The sequence below is a fragment of the Cynocephalus volans genome, chromosome X (assembly GCF_027409185.1).
Source record: "Cynocephalus volans isolate mCynVol1 chromosome X, mCynVol1.pri, whole genome shotgun sequence".
Lineage (NCBI taxonomy): Eukaryota > Metazoa > Chordata > Mammalia > Dermoptera > Cynocephalidae > Cynocephalus > Cynocephalus volans.
Window position 1 is genome coordinate 127,375,935 of NC_084478.1, and position 21,606 is coordinate 127,397,540.

Genomic DNA, 21,606 nt, shown 5'->3' on the forward strand with positions numbered 1-21,606 from the left:
ATATACGAACATCTATAACTCAATAATTAAAAGGTAAATATCCTGAAATAAGTAAAATATTTAAATAGACATTATTCCCAGAAAAATGGCCAATAGGCACATGAAAAGACAATCAATATCACTAATTATCAGTGAAATACAAATCCAATCCAAAATGAGATACCCCTTCACACTCACCTGTATGACTATAATAATAAAGAAAGACAGGCAATAACAAGCGTTGGTAAGGAAGTGGAGAAATTGGAGCCCTCATATGTAGCTGGTAGGAAGGTAAGTAGTGCATCCAGTTTGGAGAAAGAGTCTGGCAGTTCCTCAAATTTAACATAGAGTTTCCTTACGGCCTACCAACTTGACTCCTCTGTATATTCCCAAGAGAATTGAAAACAAATGTCCACACACAGATTTGTACAAGAATGTTTATAGCAACGTTATTCATAACAGCCAGAAACCAAAAAGTGCAAACAACCTAAATGCCCATCAACTGAATGAATAAATAAAAGATATTGTATCCATTCAATGAAATATTATTTGGCTGTAAAACATGAAGTACTGATAAATGCTACAACATGTGTTAACTTTTAAAACGTTATGCTAAGTGAAAGAAGCCGGATATAAAGGCCACATATTGTATGTTCCCATTTATACGATTGTTCAGAATAAAAAATTCATAGAGAAATGAAGTCAATGAATGGTTACCAGTGGCTGGGGATGGAGGGAGTGTGGATTGGGTTCTAATGGGCACTGAGTTTGTTTTTATGTTCATAAATCTGTCCTCAAATTGCATACTGATGATGATTTCACAACTTTGGCATATACTAAAAACCACTAAATTGCATACTTTTACATGGTGACATTTATGTTATGTTTATCTTCATAAAAATGAGGCATATTCAGTTATAGTTAATACTAAAACATTTTATAAACCATAAAATTTTAGCACAAAATTATAGAGAAGAAATTAAAACATTCCCATAAAAACAGAAACTGAGAAGAGTTATTACTATCAGACCTGTCCTATAAGAAATAGTAAAGGAAGTTCTCCAGGCTGAAATGAAAGGACAGTCAGTATTACTCAAATCCACATGAAGAAGTAAAGGTCATCAGTAAAGGTAACTGTACAGATAAACATTTTACACACACACACACACACACACACACACACACACACACACATTTTTGTTTACCTCCTTTTCTCCTATTTGATTTAAAAGAAAACTTTGTAATTCAATAATTATAAATCTGTGTTGATGGGCATACAATGCATAAAGATGTAGTGTTTGTGTTAATAACCACATAAAGGAAGGGGGTATGAAGCAAAGATTTTGTGTCCTATTCAATAGTTCTGTAACAAGTAAAGGAATTGAATTAGTAATCAAAATCTTTCTATAAAGCAAAGACCAGAATCAAATGGCTATACTTGTAAATTATTCCAAACATTTAAAAAAATACTAATGCCAATTCTATCCAATTTTCTTAAGAAAACAGAAGAGGAGGAAACACTTCTCAATTCATCTTATAAAGCCAGTATTACTCTGATACCAAAAAGAGATAAAGTTACTGCAAGATAATAAGAATCTTTCTATGAACTTTTTGAAGTACTCTTGTACGTTCTGTCCTTTCTGTCAGTTGTCTCTTCACTCTGTTAATTGTTTCCTTTTCCTTGCAAAAACTTTTTGATTTGATGTCATTCCATTTGTCTATTTTTGCTTTTATTATTTCTGCTTTTGGGGTCATGTCCAAAAAGTCATTGCCCAGACCAATAGCGGTTTCCCCCTATGTTTTGTTCTAGTAGTTTTTACCTTTTCGGGTCTTACGTTTAAATCTTCAATCCATTTTGAGTTGATTTTTGTATATGGTGTGAGATAACGGTCTAATTGTATTCTTCTGTATGTGGATATCAGATTTTTCTAACATCAGTTATTGAAGAGACAGTCTTTCCCCATTATGTGTTCTTGGCATCTTTGTTGAAAAATCAATTGATTATAAACGTGTAGATTTATTTCTGGGCTTTCTGTTCTGTTCCATTGGTCTATGTATCTGTTTTTATGCCAGTACCATGCTGTTTTGATTACTATAGCTTTGTAGTATACTTTGAAATCAGGTAGTGTAATGCCTCCACCATCATTTTTCATTTTATTGTTATAGCATTTCCATTTTATTATGAGTGAATGTTGTTAATCTCTTACTCTGTTCATTTTTTAATGCTTTTTAAAATTGAAATATTGTAATTGTACATATTTATGGGATACATATGTATGTTGTATAATGATCAAATCATGGTATATCATGTATACACCAATTCATGCATTTATTATTTCTTTAAAATGAAAACCTTTCAAATTCTTTTCTTCTAGCTATTTTGTAATATACAATATCTTACTATTAACCATGGTCACCCTACTGTGCAATACAAAAACAGAACTTATTCCTCCTATCTAATTGTAACTTCATACCCATTGGACAACTTCTCTCCATCCTCCTCTCTCTCCTCCCCTCGCCAGTCTCTGGTAACAACTGTTCTACTCTCTGCTTCTAAGATATCAACTCCTCTTTTTCTTTCTCTTCTTCTGTTCTTTAGATTCCACATATGAGTGGGATCATGTAGTATTTGTCTTTCTGTGTCTGGCTTATTTTATTTAATATCATGTCCTTCAGGTTCATCCGTATTGTTGCAGATGACATTTTTTTAAAATGACATTTTAAAAAATGGCTTAATAGTATTCTATTGTGCATGTATATCCAATTTGGATATCCAATTTTCCCAGCATCATTTATTGAAGAAACTGTCTTTTCTGCAGTTGTGTGTCTTGGCACATACATCAGTTGCCTGTATGTATGTGAATTTATTCTCAGGTTCTCTATAAAGTTTCAGTGGTCTATGTCTTTATGTGAGTATCACGTTGTTTTGATTACTATAACTTTGTAGTATACTCATACTCTGAAGTCAGATACTGTGATGCCTCTACATTCTTTTCCCTCAAGATTGCATTGGTAGATGCTGAGCAAAAAATAAACAAATAAATAAAGCTGGAGGCATAACACTACCTGACTTTAAACTATACTACAAAGCTATAATAACCAAAACAGCATGGTACTGGCATCTAAACAGACACACTGATCAATGGAATAGAATAGAGAATCCAGAAATCAACCCACACACCTACAGCCATCTGATCTTTGACAAAGGCACCAAGCCTAAACACTGGGGAAGAGAATGCCTCTTCAGCAAATGGTGCTGGGATAAGTGGATATCCATATGCAGGAGAGTGAAACTAGACCCATACCTCTCACCATATACTCAAGTCAACTCAAAATGGATTAAAGATTTAAATATGCACCCTGAAACAATAAATTTTCTTAAAGAAAACATAGAAGAAACACTTCAGGAAGTAGGACTGGACACAGACTTCATGAATATGAGCCCAAAAGCACGGGCAACCAAAGGAAACATAAAGAAATGGGATTATATCAAACTAAAAAGCTTCTACACAGCAAAAAAAACCAATTAATATAGTTAGAAGAAAACCAACAGAGTAAGAGAAAATATTTGCAAAATAAACATCTGACAAAGGATTAATATCCAGAAAATACAAGGAACTCAAACAACTTTACAAGAAAAAAACAAGCAACCCAATTAAAAAATGGGCAAAGGAGCTAAATAGGCATTTCTCTAAGAAAGATATATGTATGGCCAACCAACATATGAAAAAATGCTCAACATCACTCAGCATTCAGGAAATGCAAATAAAATCCACACTGAGATACCATCTCACCCCAGTTAGGGTGTCTAATATCCAAAAGACTGTCCATGATAAATGTTGGCGAGGTTGCAGAGAAAAAGGAACTCTCTTACATTGCTGGTGGGACTGCAAAATGGTGCAGCCTCTATGGAAAATGGTATGGAGGTTCCTCAAACAATTGCAGATAGATCTACCATATGACCCAGCTATCCCACTGCTGGGCATATACCCAGAGGAATGGAAATCATCAAGTCGAAGGTATACCCGTTCCGCAATATTCATCGCAGCACTCTTTACAATACCTGAAAGTTGGAACCAGCCCAAATGTCCATCATCAGATGAGTGGATATAGGAAAATGTGGTATATCTACACAATGGAATACTACTCAGTTATAAAAAAGAATGAAATACTGCCATTTGCAATGATATGGATGGACCTGGGGAGAATTATATTAAGTGAAACAAGTCAGGCACAGAAAGAGGAATATCACATGTTCTCACTTATTTGTGGGAGCTAAAAATAAATTAATAAATACTGAAAAAAACTGGGGGGGAGGAGGGAAGAAGACATAACAATCACAATTCCTTGAAATTGATACAACAAGCAAACAGAAAGGACATTGTTGGGAGGGAGGGGGGAGAGGGAAGCAGGAGCGAGTTTTCAGTAATGGGCCACAATAATCAACCACATCGTATATTGACAAAATAAAACAAAATAAAATAAAATAAAATAAATAAGTGATTGAGCAGGGAATCCAAGAAAAAAAAATCCCTTTCTCTCCACATCTTCTTCACCAAGACTTGGAATTATTAAACTTTTTACCTGATGTATGGAAAGAAATTTGTTTTAAAATGCTTTTTATTACTCTCTGCTGTTTGTAGGTTCCTTTTCATATATGTACCGGCTATCTCGGTTGCCTTTTCTATGATTGATTATTAACTCATTTTTCACAGCTCACTTCCACTGCTCATTTTCTTGTTAAATTGTTTAGCCTCTCTATTTTAATTCGTAATATACACAAATATACATATTTCTAATATATCAAGGGCAGAATTCACACTTTTTCTCAAAATAGCCTTGATTATTTCCATATGGATTTTAAGAGTTGTCAATGTCCATGAATTCCATGTAAGAAAATTGTAAAGATTGCATAGAAATATATCTAATTATGGAGTATTGGGGAGAATATAAACAACTTGGTGAAACAGATTCTTCCCTTCTAAGAACATTGTATATCTCTGCAATCATTTGGGTTTTCTATTTTCTTTGGAAAAAATTTCTGATTGCCTCCAAAAGATCTAAAATTAGTACTTGCTTAATTTGCTTAAGATATAGAATTGCTTAGTATTTGCTCAGAATGTCCTTTTCCAGTGCTTAATGTTGAAATCCTTTGTTGTGTTTAGGTTTAAATAAAATTTACTTTCTTACTACTTAAAAAAAAAAAGAAATGTAGTTAAAAGATCTGAATAGACAGTCTCCAAAGAAGACATACAAATGGCCAGTAAGCACATGAAAAAAGTGCTCAACATCATTATTCACTAGGGAAATGTAAATCAAAACCACAGTGAGATACTACTTCACAGTGGCTAGGATGGATATAATGAAAAAAATGAACCATAACAAGTGTTGAGATGATGTGGAGAAATTAGAACCCTAAAAAAAGAAAAACGATTGCATTTGTAGTCTTTTTTTCTTTTTTGTAGTTCCATAGGAATTTTAGGATTTTTTTCTAATTCTGTGAAAAATTTCATTGGAATTTTGATAGGAATTTCATCGAATCTGTAGATTAGTTTGAGCAGTATGGACATTTTAGCAATATTAATTTTTTCACTCCATGAACACAGGACATCTTTCCAATAATTTTTGTCTTCTTCAATTTCTTTTATCAATATTTCATAGTTTTAAATGTATCAATTCTTCACCTCCTTGGTTAAATGTATTCCTAAGTATTTAATGTTTTTGTTGGCTGTTGCAAAAGGGATTTTTGAAAAATTTTTATTGGAGAGTTCATTTTTAGTGTACAGAATCACTACTGATTTTTGTATGATTTGTATCCTTCAAAATGTTGAATACATGTTGGAAAACGTTCTAACAGTTTTCTATTGGAGTCTTTAGTGTTTACTATGTATGAAACATATGTTGTTCCTAACCTTAGGAAAAAAGCTTTCAATTTTTCACTGTTGAGTATGATGATAGCTGTGAGCTTGTTATATATGGCAAACAGAAGATATCCAGCATCAAATCCATACTTATTTTAAGCTGAATCATCAGAAAATGGAGACAAAACCAGGGGTATGCCAGTTGAATTGTGTTACTTTCTTTGATAACACTATCCTTTCCTGTCAAATCTGTGCCAACTTAAGATGTTGCAAGTGATCGTTTTCTAGTTAGTAGATTGTGAACAGAAGGGATGTACCCGGTGCATATAAAAGTCTACCATGTGATATTCTCCATTCACTTTATCCCTTCCAAGTGTCTGGAACACAGAGAACTAGAGTGGTGGTAAAAACCATTTGTTGAAGTTGGCAAGGCCCCCATCACTCTGGTAATCATCCATCAATCCTTGTAATAATTCAGGGGAATGATTAAAATGAATATGGTGGCTGCTGACTGGAACTCTGGCCCTCAACCAAAGTGGTAAGGAGCTTTCTTGTTTTGAAGCCACTGAATATCTGGGGTTTGTTTATTTATTTATTTGTTTTAGCAGCTTGGCCTACCATTAGTAACTACCGTATTCCAGAGGTAATCTGGATAAGTAACATTTCTGCATAAAATCACACAGATTTTAGGAAAATTAAGTGATCAAATTGAAATAGTTAAAGAAAATACATACATGAACCTAGGACTAAAAGTTTGGATGTGATTGTGCCTCTCTCTTTGTCTCTCTCTCACACACACAGACACATTGTAAAACTGTGGTGTAGACAGGGGAAAAGCTGGTTCAATTTTTCTCTATTTTTCTTATCTTCACATCCTCTCTTGAAAGTTATGTTTACTAATGTTTATATTTTTAAAGACAAAGATATGCGCTTAGAAATGGAACTGAAAAATTTAAACACTGTGTTTGTACAAATGAATGAACCTTAAAAATTAGTGTTCAACGGACAAACTACTTAAAAATAATTTTCTACTTAGAACGTGCTGTGGAGTGAATTGTGTCACCCAAGGTCCATGTATTAGAAACTTAACCCCAATGTGACAGTGTTAAGAGGGTGAGAAATCCTATTATGGTAATTGAAAGTTGGGACCTTGAAGAGATGATTAGATTGTAAGGACCATGCCCTGGTAAATGGATTAATAAGTTGATTGTTTAATGGTGGTCATGGGCACCCTGGTTCTGAGGGCTTTAAAAGCAGCGGTGAGGAGTTAGCTCTGCTCTGCCATTCCCGCTGCGTGACACCCTGCATTGCTGTAAAGCCGCCACCAAAGAAGGCCTTCGCCAGATGTGTTCCCTGGACTTCGGACTCCCTCGCCTCAGAAACTATAAGCAATACATATTGGCTCTTTGCAAATTATCCCGTTCCAGGTATTTTTGTTATAAGCAACAGAAATGGACTAATACAGAAAGGTAACTTTTAAGTGGAAAAACAATTTCAATATGTGTAATTGACACCATAAAACTTTCAAAATAGAATGTATGTTGAGATTTGGCCAGATAGATTACATGCATATAAAATATATTTACGTGAAAAGCAGATATTATGACCTTTTGTTACAAGATGAATAATACCAACCACACATGGGAAAAACTTTTTGAAGATTATTATGTCTTGAAACCTCATACTTTAAAAAGGAGGTTAATATTTTTTTCTGGCTTTACCATGTATGATTGTAATGGGGATGGTGTACCCCATGCTTTTTATAATATAAGATAATTTAAAATATTTATAATTTTGAAATGCCTTCCGCTCAAGAACCTTTTAAACATTAAAATCTATTAAGACTAGGTTTTTCAAGATGGCGGCGGCTGCAGCGGCTGGCGTGGAGTAGCTGAGGTGGAAAAGGTGGCCACTGGGCCTCAGGCAGTCGGGAAACTTGTGGACCTTCCTCTTGCCATCTCTTAAGGGAGGACCGCTGCTGCTGGCCGGTCGTAAGGGGTGACCGCCACTTTGCCCCCAGCAGGAGAGGCTGCCTCATTTACAGGCAACAGCTTTGAAGTGAGGAGCAGGAAAAGAACTGTTTCTTAGCTGCAAAAGCGAGTCTCGAAACTGGGAACGCGGCGCCAGGGCTGCTGTGGATGCAGACAGGATCCTGGAGGCCGGGGCCGCGCTGAAGGCGGCCAGCTGCCCTATTCACGATTCGAGGTTTCAGGCCGGCATTAAAGAAGATTCCTGGGAGCGCCCGAGCCGCGCCGTGACTGAACAGCCTGAGGCGGCAGCGGCCGAGAACGGGGAAGGCAACAAACCAGAGACGGAGTGAGCACCCGACCTGGCACAGCACTGTGAGTGACCCCTGGCACAGCTCTGTTCGGAGGGTGGATGCCCACCCGGCTCCCGGCTGCACCACCAGGCCACTCACCGCCCCGGTGCTGCCTCCATTTTCCCAGGTGCGGGCAGCCCCGCCCAGCTCGGCCATCACTGAGCCCTCCCACTTGCTTGGCCTGGCACGGGGCTTTCCGGAGGCTGCGGGCCGGCCTCCCCTCCCACTCCCTCCGCGGTTCTCTGGCGGGGCTGGTGGCAGGGGGTGTCCCCGGCCAGTGTCGGGAGGGCAAGGAAGTATGGGCGGGCCGACTGTCACTCCACCACACCCTGGATTCCGGCCCCAGGTAAACTCCCTGTTAATGGGAGGCAGATAACATCTCTAGGGCCACCAGTTTGGAAAAAAGCCTAACGAATTTCTGGTCGGGAATAGTGTGGTAGGAGAGATCCCAGGTCCGCTTGAACCTGCCGGAGACCAGGCTGCAGGTGGGCGCTAGACTCGGATTATACTGGGGGGATACAAAGGTGAAGAAGACCCGAAAAAGATCTACATAGTGCTACAAAGGCACCCAGAGAGACCGGTCGTCTGTGCCTAGCAGAAACCTGGTAGACTTCCTGGGCGAGGCAGTGCCAAGCAGGGTCTTGAAGGCCCAGCTGATAGACGAGGGGTGCAGAAGACACGCCCCAGCCCAGCACAGTGCGCACAGAGTGGGGAGACGTGTGGCCAGGGAGGTGGAGACTCGACAGAAACCACACACCTGGTGGGGTCGCCACTGCACGATCTAACAGCCTGGGCCAGAGCACACAGAACAGGGAGAAGTCCTGCACAGGAAGTGAAAGCTCAACAGAGATCACACACCCTGTGGTACGTGATCCACCAGTCCAGCAGAGTCCAAGCTGACCAGAAAGGTGGCTCCCCGGAGAAGCCCAAGACCCGAGGCAACCACACACACAAGGCACTAGAGGCCAACTGAGCAGTCACGGAGGGAGCCATACGAAATTGGCAACCACAGCAACATCCTAGTTAGTCATTAGTCTCAAACAACCAATAAAATGCTAGGAATAAATCAACACCTTTCAATAATAACTCTTAATATAAAAGGCTTAAATTCCCCAATTAAAGGACACAGACTGGCTGACTGGATCAAAAAGCAGGACCCAACTATATGCTGCCTACAAGAGACCCACCTCACCCATAAAGATTCACACAGACTAAGAGTGAAAGGATGGAAAAAGATTTACCATGCAAATAGAAAAGAAAAACGAGCTGGAGTAGCTATTCTTATATCTGACAAAATAGACTTTAAACTAAAAACCATAAAAAGAGACAATGAGGGACACTACTTAATGATAAAAGGTCTGATCCATCAAGAAGACATAACAATCATAAATATATACGCACCCAATGTTGGAGCAGCCAGATTTATAAAACAAACTCTATTAGACCTAAAGAAGGAAATAGACACTAATACCACAATAGCAGAGGACCTGAACACCCCACTGTCAATATTAGACAGATCATCTAGGCAAAGAATCAGTAGAGAAACACAAGATCTAAACAAGACTCTAGACCAATTGGAATTGGCAGATATCTACAGAACATTCCACCCAACAACCTCAGAATATTCATTTTTCTCATCAGCACATGGATCATTCTCCAGGATAGATCACATATTAGGTCACAAATCAAGTCTCAATAAATTCAAAAAAATTGGAATTATCCCATGTATCTTCTCAGACCACAATGGATTAAAACTAGAAATTAATAACAAACGAAACTCTGGAAACTGTACAAACACATGGAAATTAAACAGCATTCTACTTAATGACATATGGGTCCAAGAAGAAATCAAGCAGGAAATCAAAAAATTTATTGAAACTAATGAAAATAATGATACATCATACCAAAACCTGTGGGATACTGCAAAAGCAGTATGGAGGGGAAAATTTATTGCATTAAACGCTCACTTCAGAAGAATAGAAAGATGGCAAGTGAACAACCTAACACTTCACCTTAAAGAACTAGAAAAACAAGAACAATCCAAACCTAAAGTTAGCAGACGGAAAGAAATCATTAAGATCAGAGCAGAACTGAATGAAATTGAAAACCAAAAATCAATTCAAAAGATCAACGAATCAGAAAGTTGGTTTTTTGAAAAGATAAATAAAATTGACAAACCATTAGCATGGCTAACAAAAAAAAGAAGAGAGAAGACTCAAATAACAAAAATTAGAAATGAAAAAGGCGATATTAAAACTGATTCATCTGAAATACAAGGAATCATTCGAGACTACTATAAACAACTATACGCCAACAAATTTGAAAATCTGGAGGAAATGGATAAATTTCTGGACACACACAAACTCCCAAAACTGAACCGTGAAGACGTAGAAAGTTTGAACAGACCAATAGCAATAAAGGAGATTGAAGCTGTTATCAGAAGGCTCCCAACAAAGAAAAGCCCAGGACCAGATGGATTCACAGCAGAATTTTACCAAACATTCAAAGAGGAATTGACACCGATTCTTTACAAAGTATTCCAAAAGATTGAAACGGACGCAAATCTCCCAAACTCATTCTATGAAGCAAACATCATCCTGATACCAAAACCAGATAAAGCTATAACCAATAAAGAAAACTACAGGCCAATAACCTTGATGAATATAGATGCAAAAATCCTCACTAAAATACTAGCAAACAGAATACAGCAACACATACGTAAAATTATTCATCACGATCAAGTGGGATTCATCCCAGGGATGCAAGGTTGGTTCAACATACGCAAATCAATAAATGTGATACACCATATTAATAAACTCAAACACAAGGACCATATGATCATCTCTATAGATGCTGAAAAAGCATTTGATAAAGTTCAGCACTAATTCATGACAAAGACCCTCTGTAAGTTAGGTATAGAGGGAAAGTATCTCAACATAATTAAAGCCATATATGCCAAACCTACAGCCAATATCATCCTGAATGGGGAAAAGCTGAAAGCTTTTCCTTTAAGAACTGGAACTAGACAAGGATGCCCACTCTCACCACTCCTATTCAACATAGTGTTGGAAGTACTAGGCAGAGCAATCAGAGAAGAGAAGGAAATAAAGGGCATCCAGATTGGAAAAGATGAAGTCAAACTGTCCCTGTTTGCAGCTGAAATGATCCTATATATCGAACAGCCTAAAACCTCTACAAAAAAACTGTTGGAATTGATAAATGACTTCAGCACAGTAGCAGGATACAAAATCAACACACAAAAATCAGTAGCATTTCTTTTCTCCAATAGTGAACATGCAGAACGAGAAATCAAGAAAGCCTGCCCAGTTACAAAAGCCACCAAAAAAATAAAATACTTAGGAATTGAGTTAACCAAGGAGGTGAAAAATCTCTATAATGAGAACTACAAACCACTGCTGAGAGAAATTAGAGAGGATACAAGAAGATGGAAAGATATCCCATGCTCTTGGATTGGAAGAATCAACATAGTGAAAATGTCCATACTACCCAAAGTGATATACAAATTCAATGCAATCCCCATCAAAATTCCAAAGACATTTTTCTCAGAAACGGAAAAAACTATCCAGACATTTATATGGAACAGTAAAAGACCACGCATAGCCAAAGCAATGCTGAGCAAAAAAAAATTAAGCTGGAGGCATAACACTAACTGACTTTAAGCTATACTCCAAAGGTATAATAACCAAAACAGTATGGTACTGGCATAAAAACAGACACACTGACCAATGGAATAGAATAGAGGATCCAGAAATCAACCCACACACTTACTGCCATCTGATCTTTGACAAAGGCACCAAGCCTATTCAGTGGCGAAGGGACTGCCTCTTCAGCAAATGGTGCTGGGATAACTGGATATCCATATGCAGGAGAATGAAACTAGACCCATACCTCTCGCTGTATACTAAAATCAACTCAAAATGGATTAAGGATTTAAATATACACCCTGAAACAATAAAACTTCTTAAAGAAAACATAGGAGAAACACTTCAGGAAATAGGACTGGGCACAGACTTCATGAATACGACCACAAAAGCACGGGCAACCAAAGGAAAAATAAACAAATGGGATTATATCAAACTGAAAAGCTTCTGCACAGCAAAAGAAACAATTAAAAGAGTTAAAAGACAACCAACATAGTGGGAGAAAATATTTGCAAAATATATATCTGACAAAGGATTAATATCCAGAATATATAAGGAACTCAAACAACTTTACAAGAAGAAAACAAGCAACCCAATTTAAAAATGGGCAAAAGAACTAAATAGGCATTTCTCTAAGGAAGATATCCAAATGGCCAACAGACATATGAAAAAATGCTCAACCTCACTCAGCATCCGGGAAATGCAAATCAAAACCACATTGAGATACCATCTAACCCCAGTTAGGGTGGCTAAAATCCAAAAGACGCTGAACGATAAATGCTGGTGAGGTTGCGGAGAAAAAGGAACTCTCATACGTTGTTGGTGGGACTGCAAAACGGTGCAGCCTCTATGGAAAATGGTATGGAGGTTCCTCAAACAATTGCAAATAGATCTACCATAAGACCCAGCCATCCCACTGTTGGCAAAATACCCAGGGGAATGGAAATCATCAAGTCGAAGGTATACCTGTATCCCAATGTTTATCGCAGCACTCTTTACAATAGCCAAGAGTTGGAACCAGCCCAAATGCCCATCACCAGATGAGTCGATACGGAAAATGTGGTACATCTACACAATGGAATACTACTCAGCTATAAAAACGAATGAAATACTGCCATTTGCAACAACATGGATTGACCTTGAGAGAATTTTATTAAGTGAAACAAGTCAGGCACAGAAAGAGAAATACCACATGTTCTCACTTATTGGTGGGAGCTAAAAATTAATATATAAATTCACACACACACACACACACACACAAACCGGGGGGGGGGGAAGAAGATATAACAACCACAATTATTTGAACTTGATACGACCAGCAAACAGAAAGGACATTGTTGGGGGGGGGAGGGAGAAGGGAGGGAGGTTTTGGTGATGGGGAGCAATAATCAGCCACAATGTATATCGACAAAATAAAATTTAAAATATAAATAAATAAATAAAAATTTAAAAAATTTAAAAAAATTTTTTTAAATGAAAAAAAATATCTATTAAGACTAGAATTACAGTGTGACAATATGTGTAATATAATCCCAAGTAATGTTTCAACTAGATTAAAATAATTTGTGTTTTTACTTTAAATATAATTGTCTCTTTTGTCTTTGTGATGATAACCCATTTATCCAAAAATTGGGATAGAGGTTTCAAATACATGTTGATGCAAAAATTCAGATGTCTGAATCAAAGCTAAAATTGTTCTGTTACAACTATTACACTTACCTTTCTTTATAAATCTCAAGTAACATTACTTAAGTTGATTGTAATGTCCAAGCAAACAAAGGTTCACAACTGGGATGCATTAAAATCTAAATAAGTAATATTAAATTACTTTCAAAAACTATTATAAAATTGTGTAGATCTATTGAATCTTTCTAGTGCTATCCTCTAGTAAACCAGGGTCCCTTAGGGAGTAGTTGATTTTTGTGATGCAAACGGGAATGTGCAAGCTGAACCTATATGTCTTGTTGTTTTTAAATAGTCTAGGAGTACGAGACACAGGAGCAAGTTCAAATGAGCTACCAACTGCCAAACTGTGACATATGATCATCGAAGAGAGAATTATTATATTTAATTAAAACCAGACAAGTCTATGAAATGCCAAGAGTCTATAATGTACTCAAAGGGGAAAATTATTATTTCTTCCTTTTCAAATGACTAGTACTATACTCAGCTGATTTTATGAGGAGAAGATGACAGACTGATATCACAGTTTGTTGAGGCATTCCGTATACAGGTATGAAAAACTAACCAATCGACCTATATGAACCGTGCCATGTTCTACAGTGTGAAGATTAGAGCCACATCAAAAATGGTGTCATATATCCCTGCCTAAGGCCATAGCTAGTCCTGTTCAGAACCTAAACTGAAATAAAGAACGTGCTTTACTGGATGTAAGATCCCGAGTTGTCATATCATAGTGCATTGTACAGCATAACACCTCAGGGAGAGATTTGTGAGTATTTCTGACAGAGCAACAGTTAGCACAGGACCCAACTAGAACCTTCTTCAGCCCCAACTTCACTTTCAGTCTCCTCATAATCAAATAAAACTAGCATTTTTAGAAAAGAATGTACTCGTAATTGCTCTCATGACAGGTAAAAACAATGTTCTAGGGCATAACCACTATGAATTTACCTGTGTATAACAATCACCCTAGAGGTTGCTGGTTTGTGTCAGTGAATCTCAGAATTAAAAAATGCCATTCCAAAGGGAAGGATAAGAGACTTTGCCAATGCAGAGAGAAAGGGGCTCGCTACAACTGAGTGAATAGGTTAATCTTCATGAAATTGATCAGCTTTCATCTGCTTCCTGCTAATGTCTTTTTGTTTCACAAGTTCAAGGACTTAAAAGCAGTGCTACCATCTTTATGGTGGATCAGTATGTGAGAGATTTAAATATCTAAATGTGTGTCTGTGCCAATATTCCCCATAGTTCTAAAGAAATATTCCCATGATGCAGTAACTTTCACTTGGTGTGATAATATGTCATTTGAAAAATTTTGAGTAAAAGCTACCTTAACTGTAGTAAGTATGGGAGCTAACAAAGTTTTCTGAGTGAGGAAAGACAGGGCTTATGTATACTACAGATGACTAATAACACAGACAACTCCTCAGACCAAATGACAAGAAAAAAATGTAAAGTCATATGGATCTCAATATTATTTTATCCAGCAAAAAGGAGTATGTGACATTATTAATGAATCATGGCACATATACATTAAAAATAATTCAGAACTTATCCATAATACAAGTGGTCTTCAAAAAGATCATGGGTAAGTTTGTATTATCATTTAATTGCATTTTTCAATGAACTTTTTGAAGTACTCTTTTATAACCACTCATAGTAATATAGAAGCCTTCATATTGTATGAGCCTAGTATTGGCATAATTAGTCTGGGGCAATATGTTAAAAGGCTAAGAACTAAAATTGTTCCAGGTAACAAAATTATACTAAAAACGATTTTCGCTTTACATCTAAAAAATAATGATTAAAAGCGACTAACTATACCTATCAAAACAAATAAAAAACATCCTAAAATACATTAAAAACTTAAATGTTTTCAAAAAGGCATTAAAGGATGTGTTGTGTAAGTTATGTGTATGTATATCTATAAGTTAAAGAATAATTTTGTTCCACCTTCTTTAAAATTAAAACTAAAGCATAGGTCACAAATTCTTTAAAGTCCTAGTTTATTTATTATTCAAAGGGATAAGGAAGACTAAATGGAGTGGCTACGTTTGGTAGTGTTGGAGAACACAGTGGAAGAAGAACCTTAAGCCAAGGGGAATAAAGATTTTCCTTTAACTTTGAATGAATACATGATCTGTCTCTTGTAAATATAACGACAGTTTCCATTGTATGTTTGGTCTTCAATGGTTGAGAGAGCCTGTAATATGACATTTTTAACTACAAAGGCTGTAGTCTGTAACCTTAGTGTTTAAATTTACTACAGGAATTACATTTTAAATGTTTATTATAGAAATGTGTTTGTATTTCTAAAGTTAAAAATGATAGAACTTCAAATTTGTCACTGAAAATTACATTTGCTAAACGACGTCGTGATACAAACCCATTTTTTATTACCTCACTGGACTTATTACGATTTGCCTCAACATAAATTTTCTTGCCAGTTAGAAAAATGTATAGACTTATAATCTGAGCTATTTTTCTTCTTGTGTGTTGTTCAAATAAAATAAATGCTGTTTACAGATGCTGTTTTTCTTCACTAATAAAAGGAAAAAATCGGTTTTTCCATATAACTCAGAGATGAACAGCAAAAAGAAAAAAAAAACACACCTTAATTTAAAAGTTGAACGTTAGTCATGTTTGATCCTAGACCTGCCACTGGGAACTGTTCACTGGTTCCGTCTACAATTCAAGTGCTGACCTACTAACATTACACACTGGGTCCCATTTCACCCTCCTTTGACATTTCCTTCTTTTCTCTTCAGCTCCTTTGCCTCCTACATCCAAAATATCTTGGCATTTCTTAGAAGATTATGGGACTATTCATAAATACAGACCTTACTCACATTGGGTATTATCAGATTTGCTTGTGTGTGTGTGTGTGTGTGTGTGTGTGTGTGTGTGTGTGTGTGTGTGTGTGTGTGTGTGTACACACCCAGTCTGACGGGAAAGAGTCTGATATCTCAGTTTTTTTTTTTAACTGTGGTAAAACATACATAGAATCTTTATCATTTTAACCATATATAAGTGTGCAATTAAGTGGCATTAAATACCTTCATATTATTGTGTAAACCTCATCACCATCTTAGTCTGTTTGGATTGCTGTAACAAAATACTTTATCCCAGGTCATTTACAGCAACAGAAATTTATTGCTCACAGTTCTGGAAGCTGGAAGTCCCAGATGAAGGTGCCAGCAGATTTGGTGTCTGGTAAGGGCTGTTCCTCCTGATGGCACCTTCTATGTATTTTCACGTGACAGAAGGGACAAACAGTGTATTCTCACATGGTGGGAGGAGCAAACCGGCTCCCTCAAGCCCTTTTATAAAGGTACAAATCCCATTCATGAGGGATGAGCCCTCATGGCATCATCACCTTCCAAATGTTTCACCTCTTAATATCGTCACCTTGTAAGTCAGGTTTCAACACATAAACTTTACATTTTTTTATTTTTTGTGGCCAGTACAGGGATGGAACCCCAGACCTTGGTGATAAACATGAATTGTAGAGGAACACAAACATTTGGACTGTAACACTATCTATACCCACAACTTTAAAAAATCATTCTCAAACACAAATCTCTGTACTTGATAGCATACTGCATAATAGCTAGAGAGGCTTTTGAATGTTTTTGCCACAAAGAAATGATAAATGCACGAGGTGATTGATACATTAAGTACCATAGTCTGATTATTATACAACATTATATATGTGTCAAAACATCAGATGGTACCCCATAAATATGTAGCATATATCAGAATCTCCTCTCCCCCCCCTTTTTTGACCAGTAGCATCCACTTACTGGACAATTCCAGGTTCTTTCCTAAAAAGAGGCAGCTCGTGGCTTTATTCAGGTATTTCTACAGTCCAGCCAGTTAGGGGAGAAGAAAAGAGAAAGGCACGCACAACCACAGACGCACATATGTTGGGCGAAATGTACTATAAACCATTTTTTCTTCTTTTTTTGGTTATAGAAAAAAACTTCGTTTTCTATGTCTTACTCATAAGTAAAAGGGGGATAGAAAAAACTTGCTTTTAATCTGGTATTTATATGTGTCTTCCCATTTCACATGTACAGGTTATTCAAGTAACAGTGCTGTCTACCGAGGCAATACCTAAAAGCCAAAAGAAATACTAGGAAGGAAAAGTCCTAACAATTGGAAGTTCAAGAAGATACCTTCAGGAGGCTGAGCCACGAGTGGCCAGCAGCATCAGTAGAAGCACACGGTGTGCAGAAAGGTCTTGCCCCTCTTCTTCTCCAACTCCTGCAGCAGCTCCTCCATCTTGTTGTCCATGTCCTCCAGGAGCTGAAGACACTGGCAGATCTCACAGATGAGGAACGCTCCAAGGGTGGCTTCTTCTTGGTTGTCCTGGATGTCCACGTTGACCACGTGCACTGGCTGGCAGGTCTCCTGTTCTCTGGAAGTCAGATGTTCTACCACCTTGTCATAGACTCTCTCTTCACACGTGAGGATCAGATCAAACACATCGTTGCAGCTCTGGAACCTTTCTGGCCGGGGCTTGATTCTCTTATTTCTGTCCAACATATACAAAATGCCATTGCTTGTATAGAATTCTTTGTCTTTCCTAAGAAGATCATTGTACATCTGATCATATGTGGTACTGAAATCATAAACATTCGGCTTGTGGGGTGTTGATCCTGGAAGCTTCACGCGAGTTGCTGTTCCAAAGGACCGGACATTGAATCCTCGTTTGCTGAGGACGTTGTGTGCCTCCATGCTCCGATTCTGGTTGCATGAGCACACCACAGCCACCCTCAGTGGTGACGACTGCATAGCGACAGCAGCTCTGTCAGCTCCGTTCAGCTCCAGGATGCCCTCCCGGCTGTGGGTCTTCAGCATGAGCAAAATGGCGGCGGTGGCGGCCGGAAGTCAGGTAGGAGGAAGCATCAGCTGTGGCGCAACACATGGGGACGCACAGCCGGGCGTCTGCAAGGCTCCCGGAAGTCCTCGCTGGGTCCCGGAGCACCAGGCCTGGGCCAGAGAGGAGGCCCCGCCCCTCGGGCTTCCAGGCCAGCTCCCTGCATTCTGTTCATGTGCTGCCTGCTGGTCAGGCGCTTTGCGCCAGCCTCCCGATCTCACAGCAACCTGCGCCAGGGCTGAGAGTCTCATTCCTGTTATGACTGAATAATATTGCCTTGTAGGTATAGATCACATTTTGTTTATCCATGAATTTGTTGATTTGACACATCTGTTGCTTTCACCTTTTGTCTATTGTGAGTAATGGTGCTGTGAACATTGATGTGCTGGTATCAGTTTGGGTCCCCGCTTTTTTCTTTTGTGTGTGTGTGAATTTATTTATTTATTTTTATCTCACACCAATAAGTGAGAACATGTGGTATTTCTCTTTCTGTGCCTGACATGTTTCACTTAATATAATTCTCTCGAGGTCCATCCATGTTGTTGCAAATGGCAGTATTTCATTCTTTTTTATAGGTGAGTAGTATTCCATTGTGTAGATATACCACATTTTCCGTATTCACTCATCTGATGATGGACATTTGGGCCGGTTCCAACTTCTGGCTATTGTAAAGAGCGCCGCGATGAACATTGAGGAACGGGTATACCTTCGAATTGACGATTTCCATTCCTCTGGGTATATGCCCAGCAGTGGGATAGCTGGGTCATATGGTAGATCTATCTGCAATTGTTTGAGGAACCTCCATACCATTTTCCATAGAGGCTGCACCATTTTGCAGTCCCACCAACAATGTACGAGAGTTCCTTTTTCTCTGCAACCTCGCCAGCATTTATCATTCACAGTCGTTTGGATTTTAGCCATCCTAATTGGGGTGAGATGGTATCTCAGTGAGGTCAGGATTTGCATTTCCTGAATGCTGAGTGATGTTGAGCATTTTTTCATATCTCAGTTGGCCATTTGTATATCTTCCTTAGAGAAATGCCTACTTAGCTCTTTTGCCCATTTTTTAATTGGGTTGCTGGTTTTTTTCTTGTAAAGTTGTTTGAGTTCCTTGTATATTCTGGATATTAATCTTTTGCCAGATATTTATTTTGAACATATTTTCTCCCACACTGTTGGTTTTCTTCTAACTATATTAATTGTTTTTTTTTTTTTTTGCTGTGCAGAAGCTTTTTAGTTTGATATAATCCCATTTCTTTGTTTTTCCTTTGGTTGCCCGTGCTTTTGGGGTCGTATTCACGAAGTCTGTGTCCAGCCCTAATTCCTGAAGTTTTTCTCCTATGTTTTCTTTAAGAAGCTTTATTGTTTCAGGGTGTATATTTAATTCTTTAATCCATTTTGAGTTGATTTTAGTGTATGGTGAAAGGTATGGGTCTAGTTTCATTCTCCTGCATAGTGATATCAAGTTCACCCAGCACCATTTGCTGAAGAGGCATTCTCTTACCCAGTGTATAAGCTTGCTGCCTTTGTCAGAGATCAGATGGCTGTAGGTGTGTGGGTTGATTTCCGGATTCTCTGTACTATTCCATTGATCAGTGTGTCTGTTTTTATGCCTGTACCATACTGTTTTGGTTTTTATAGGTTTGTAGTATAGTTAAAAGTCAGGTAGTGTTATGCCTCCAGCTTTATTTTTTTTGCTCACCATTGCTGTGGCTTTGTGTGGTCTTTTGATATTCAATATAAATGTCTGGATAATTCCATTTCTGAGAAAAATGTCATTGGAATTTTGATGGGGATTACATTGAATTTGTATTTCATTTTGGGTTGTATGTACATTTTCACAATGTTGATTCTTCCAATCCAAGAACATGGGATATCTTCCTTCTTCTTATATCCTCTCTAATTTCTCTCAGCAGTGGTTTGTAGTTCTCATTATAGAGATTTTTCACATCCTTAGTTTACTCAATTCCTAAGTATTTTATTTTTTTGGTGGCTATATATTGTAAATGGGCAAGGTTTCTTGATTTCTCTTTCGTTATGTTCACTATTGGAGAATAGAAATGCTACTGATTTTTGTGTGTTGATTTTGTATCCTGCTACTTTGCTGAAATCATTTATCAACTCCAAAAGTTTTTTTGTAGAGGCTTTACGCTGTTCGATATATAGGATCATGTCATCTGCAAACAGGGACAGTTTGACTTCATCTTTTCCAATCTGGATACCCTTTATTTCCTTCTCTTCTCTGATTGCTCTGGCTAGTACTCCCAATACTATGTTGAATAGGAGTGGTGAGACTGGGCATCCTTGTCTAGTTCCTGTTCTTAAAGGAAAAGCTTTCAACTTTTCCCCATTCAGGATGATATTGACAGTGTATCAAATGCTTTTTCAGCATCTATAGGGATGATCATATGGTCCTTGTGTTTGATTTTATTAATACGGTGTATCACATTTATTGATTTGCATATGTTGAACTAACCTTGCATCCCTGGGATGAATCCCACTTGATCGTGGTGAATAATTTTACGTATGTGTTGCTGTATTCTGTTTGCTCATATTTTAGTGAGGATTTTTGCATCTGTATTCATCAAGGATATCGGCCTGTAGTTTTCTTTTTGGGTTGTACATTTACCTGGTTTTGGTATCAGGATGATGTTTGCTTCATAGAATGAGTTTGGGAGATTTGCGTCTGTTTCAGTCTTTTGGAATAGTTTGTAAAGAACTGGTGTTAATTCGTCTTTGAAAGTTTGGTAAAATTCTGCTGTGAATCCATCTAGTCCTGGGCTTTTCATTGTTGGGAGCCTCCTGATAACAGCTTCAATCTCCTTTATTGTTATTGGTCTGTTCAGATTTTCTACATCTTCATGGCTCAGTTTTGGGAGCTTGTGTGTGACCAAAAATTTATTCATTTCCTCCAGATTTTCAAATTTGTTGGCATATAGTTGTTTATAGTAGTCTCGAATGATTCCTTGTATTTCAGATGAATCAGTTGTAATATCACCCTTTTCATTTCTAATTTTTGTTACTTGAATCTTCTCTGTTATTTTTTTAGTTAGCCATGCTAATGGTTTGTCAATTCTATTTATCTTTTCAAAAAACCATCTTTTTGATTCATTGATCTTTTGTATTGTTTTTTGGGTTTCAAATTCATTCAGTTCTGCTCTGATCTTAATGATTTCTTTCTGTCTGCTAACTTTAGGTTTGGATTGTTCTTGTTTTCTA

At 37.6% G+C, this 21,606-nt stretch overlaps 1 protein-coding gene across 1 annotated transcript; it reads right to left on the bottom strand.

Moving 5' to 3' along the window:
• Positions 1-17,717: 17,717 nt before the first annotated feature.
• LOC134367594 (RNA polymerase II subunit A C-terminal domain phosphatase SSU72-like) lies at positions 17,718-18,302 on the bottom strand. The gene has a single exon (XM_063084346.1). It carries the CDS (start codon positions 18,300-18,302, stop codon positions 17,718-17,720), a length of 585 nt encoding a protein of 194 aa, XP_062940416.1.
• Positions 18,303-21,606: the final 3,304 nt, after the last annotated feature.

Coding starts and splice junctions, on each gene's coding strand:
- LOC134367594 (XM_063084346.1), bottom strand. CDS start 18,302: ATGCAGTCGTCACCACTGAGGGTGGCTGTGGTGTGCTCATGCAACCAG.